The 4,421-nt window shown below is 41.0% G+C and overlaps 1 protein-coding gene across 1 annotated transcript; it reads left to right on the forward strand.

Moving 5' to 3' along the window:
* The first annotated feature begins 3,792 nt into the window (after window positions 1–3,792).
* Window positions 3,793–4,098, forward strand: LOC117475766 (corticoliberin-like). Its single transcript, XM_034122112.1, has one exon. It carries the CDS (start codon window positions 3,793–3,795, stop codon window positions 4,096–4,098), a length of 306 nt encoding a protein of 101 aa, XP_033978003.1.
* Window positions 4,099–4,421: the final 323 nt, after the last annotated feature.

Genomic DNA, 4,421 nt, shown 5'->3' on the forward strand with positions numbered 1-4,421 from the left:
AGTACGTGATAGCCGTTAGCTGTTTAAATGTTACTAAAGTACGTGATAGCCGTTAGCTGTTTAAATGTTACTAAAGTACGTGATACCCGTTAGCTGTTAAATGTTACTAAAGTACGTGATAGCCGTTAGCTGTTTAAATGTTACTAAAGTACGTGATAGCAGTTAGCTGTTTAAAATGTTACTAAAGTACGTGATAGCCGTTAGCTGTTTAAATGTTACTAAAGTACGTGATAGCCGTTAGCTGTTTAAATGTTACTAAAGTACGTGATAGCCGTTAGCTGTTGGTACGTTTGAATCAAAAGGGATCAATTCAATATATTTAGATTCTCAGTTAAAACAGTTTCATGAGAAATAAATATAACTGTAAATGAGATCCTGATCTAATTGAGTACATCTCTTTTATTGGTCGAATAGAATTGAATGAGTATGATGTCACTTTAAATATAAAAACATATGTATTTATTATTATTCTCAGTTTGATAGAAACCGTTACAGGAAGTGTAAAACGTGAGGATGATACACGATGTGATGACTCCTTCTGATGTCACTGCTGCAGCCTGTCCTCCTACAGAAAACGACCAAATAGGTCGATTGTTCAGCAGCTTAATACGACCCAGAGTCACGTTTTAAAGTGTAGCACCTCTAGTGGTCGTGTAAGAAACAACATGCTCCCGTTGATTGCAAACGCTTTTATTCACAAATAACCCTCTCTGGAAAATCCTAAATTGTGCAATAGTTTGGCCATTAAAATGCTTTTTGATTAGATTTCTAGCGAGAAGTGTATATTGTACTTTTATAATCTACGTCCAGTGGATGTGTAGGATCTATAGTTTGATAGATATTACGAAGATGATTTGAGGTCTCGCCAGGAGAACGTGTATATGCGGCAGCTTCCATGTAAAGTCACGGGGTGAAAACAGTATCTCCGGTCTCGAAGTTTTCATAATAAAACCGGAAGTATTCCCCTCACTGTCAAATGATTACACAGTGATATCTGCATTACTCATCCACTAAAACACATCAGTTCATCCTTGTTAATTACACAATATTGATTGGTTTATATTGTGTACAATGCTTTTGTGTTTTTAACCTTCGATTCAGAGAAAGAAATAGCTTTTTCGGAGTTTAGACACTACAGAGTTTCCGAAGACACTACACTACCCAGAATCCCCAGCTATCGTTTGGGACTACAACATCCGCCTTGCTTTACAAACCCCCGTGATTAGTCCTCAAGCCCTGTGATTGGATGTTGGAGTGGCAATGCGACAAGGTTACGCCGAGCGTCAAACAGCTCTTTGAAATGGAATGGAACCACGACAGACTATCCAGAACTGGACTTGGACGGGTCCCCCCCCCCCCCAGAACTACACATGCTAGCTATTGTGTGTTTCGCAACATGTTCTATGGCACGTCTCTACTGGGAATTGTAGTTTTATAAGACGTTTTCATATTTCCCATAATTAGAAGTTGCCAGTAATAAACTGTGTACACCCTGGAGGTTTAGGGGATACGAAACACAGTGGTGTTATCACATTTAAAACATATCATTAATAAATGGGTGAAAATGGCTTGTGTCCATAATGGGCAGCATTAATATACCCACATGACAGCTAAGGTCAGAAGAGCTTTATTTAACAGCTGGTCTTATGTCTGTGACCCCTCCTGTTGTTCATTGATAAGCCTGAAACATGCACTTGTCGCGGTTCAGAGGCACATTTTGCAAATATGGCTGTAGCCATCGATCATCTTAAGATAAGATAAGATATTGATCCCAAGTTGGGAAATGTTTTTGTTACAGCAGCATGTACTACTTGGTTCTTCTCCACTACAATTCAGAGGTTAACCTGGTATTTTGACTCCACTACATTTATTTTAGTTACTTTGCAGATTCTGATTAATGATGTGAAATATAAACAACCCTTAAATCAGACTTAAGTTACATCTGAGTCAAATTCAGGGAAGGCGATTGTACTTTGTCAGACTTCATATTTATCTGTGGATACCCCCAACGTTTTTTTCTTATTCAAAAGAAGACCTTAACTTAAAGTATTCTTTAATGTTTAAATAAAGCCTTATTAGTTTGTCTGTTTTGCACATCCTCCTGTTCATATCTTTGGACGTCCTGCACTAAACTGTTTTATTGTAGAGATCACTACAGTATCTTCTTGATATTTTCTATTCTATATTACTATCTACTTTCCCCCTGGTGTGTGTGTAGGCTACTCTTAATATTTAAATGTTTTCATCAAATATAACTTATTCAACAACTAAATTCAATAACGTGCTTTAACCACTAGGCGGTGCGGGTTAAAAAACCAGTGATCTAGTTAATAAAACATAATAATATCAAACATAATATGACTATTAACTTTATTGTGAAATGAAAACAGAACGCTAAAGGAAAATACAGTTTCAGTCTCTGGATTTGAAGCATGTACCATGAACCTGTACCTGTAACAGTCAACTGCATGAGGAGTTGGAAAGGTAGATCAGTAATATCTTTAAAAACTACAAGTCCTTTTCTATCAGCTGTGCACCGTTATGGTGTAAATACAGCCTATCTACCGATTGGATCAAATATAAAAGTCAGCTGAATTAGTGTTGATACTGCAAGGAGACGTATTGTGTGAAGAGAAATGTAAGATGTTGTTTAATTGCTGATATATTTATGATCCACGTCACGTATTCAGTTTTGGCGGCATGTGCTTCCAGTTTGTCCAGAAGTCTTCTCATCAGGGCTCTATGAATACAGAACTACGGCAGATGTGTCATATGTAATGCAGCCGAACCGTGTATTACAATGCCGTTATGTGATGACCTCCAAAGAGAAAAGCAAGAACACTCGGAATAATGTATTATTTATTTATTTTTTAAATGTTTTCCGATTTCATATCGCATAAACACCATATCCGAACGTGCATTGCGGCTAAAACATCCAATCACCGAGCTTGAACGGTATCTGAGGATTATGGGTAGTTCGATGTTTTAGCCGATCAAAACCTCTGAAAAAAGAAAGGTGTCTCTCAGAATCGAAAGAGAAAAACCTATGGGAAAAACACAAAAGCATTGTACACAATTTAAACCAATTAATGTCGTATAATAAACAAGGATACACTGATGTTTTTTAGTGAGTACTGCAGATATCACTGTGTAATCATTTGATCATTGGTTTTATTATGAAAACTTCGAGACCGGAAATACTGTTTTCACCCCGTGACTTTACATGGAAGCTGCCGCATATACACGTTCTCCTGGCGAGACCTCAAATCATCTTCGTAATATCTATCAAACTATAGATCCTACACATCCACTGGACGTAGATTATAAAAGTACAATATACACTTCTCGCTAGAAATCTAATCAAAAAGCATTTTAATGGCCAAACTATTGCACAATTTAGGATTTTCCAGAGAGGGTTATTTGTGAATGAAGGACCCTCTGTAACGTTTGCAATCAACGGGAGCACTAGAGGGCGAAAACTTTAAAACGTGATTATAGGTCGTATTAAGCGCTTGAACAATCGACCTATTTGGTCGTATGAGTTGGAGGACTTGTTGCACTGCTGATCTGCTGTAAGCTAGCTAGCTAACGTAGCTAACCTTCAGATATCCTGACAAACACTAAAGTTATGAGACGACTGACTGAGACAGATGCTTTGTAACCCCCCCCCAAAAACAAAGGTTATATATGTATATATATGGTTGACATTAAACAGACTCCTGTGTGTGTGTGTGTGTGTGTGTGTGTGTGTGTGTGTGTGTGTGTGTGTGTGTGTGTATAGTGTGTGTGGAGATGAAGCTGCTGCTCTGGCTCGTGGTTCTGCTCGCCCCCCTCCCTGCTGAATGCCTCCCCCTCTTGCCCCGCCCCTTGCTCTTGCCCCGCCCCCTGCTGCTCCACCTGGGGGAGGAGCTCTCCCTCCGGGTGGGGGGGGGCTCCCCTGAGGGGATGGGGGAGAAGGAGAAGAGGTCTGAGGAGCCCCCCCTCTCTCTGGACCTCACCTTCCACCTGCTGAGGGAGGTTCTGCAGATGGCCCGCAACGAGAGGCTGAACCAGCAGGCCACCAGCAACAGGGCCCTGATGGACAGCTTTGGAAAGTGAGACCCCCTCAGGACCCCCCTACTGAAGCCCCGCCCACATACTGCTGAAGCCCCACCCACATACTACCACAGACTACTGAAGCTCCTCCCAGAGTACTGAAGCTCCTCCCACAGACTACTGATGCTCCTCCCACAGACTACTGATGCTCCTCCCACAGACTACTGAAGCTCCTCCCACATACTACTGAAGCTCCTCCCACAGACTACTGATGCTCCTCCCACAGACTACTGAAGCTCCCCCCACAGACTACTGAAGCCCCTCCCACAGACTACTGAAACTCCTCCCACATACTACCACAGACTACTGAAGCTCCCCCCACAGAC

Source organism: Trematomus bernacchii, unplaced genomic scaffold, assembly GCF_902827165.1.
Source record: "Trematomus bernacchii unplaced genomic scaffold, fTreBer1.1, whole genome shotgun sequence".
Classification (NCBI taxonomy): Eukaryota; Metazoa; Chordata; class Actinopteri; order Perciformes; family Nototheniidae; genus Trematomus; species Trematomus bernacchii.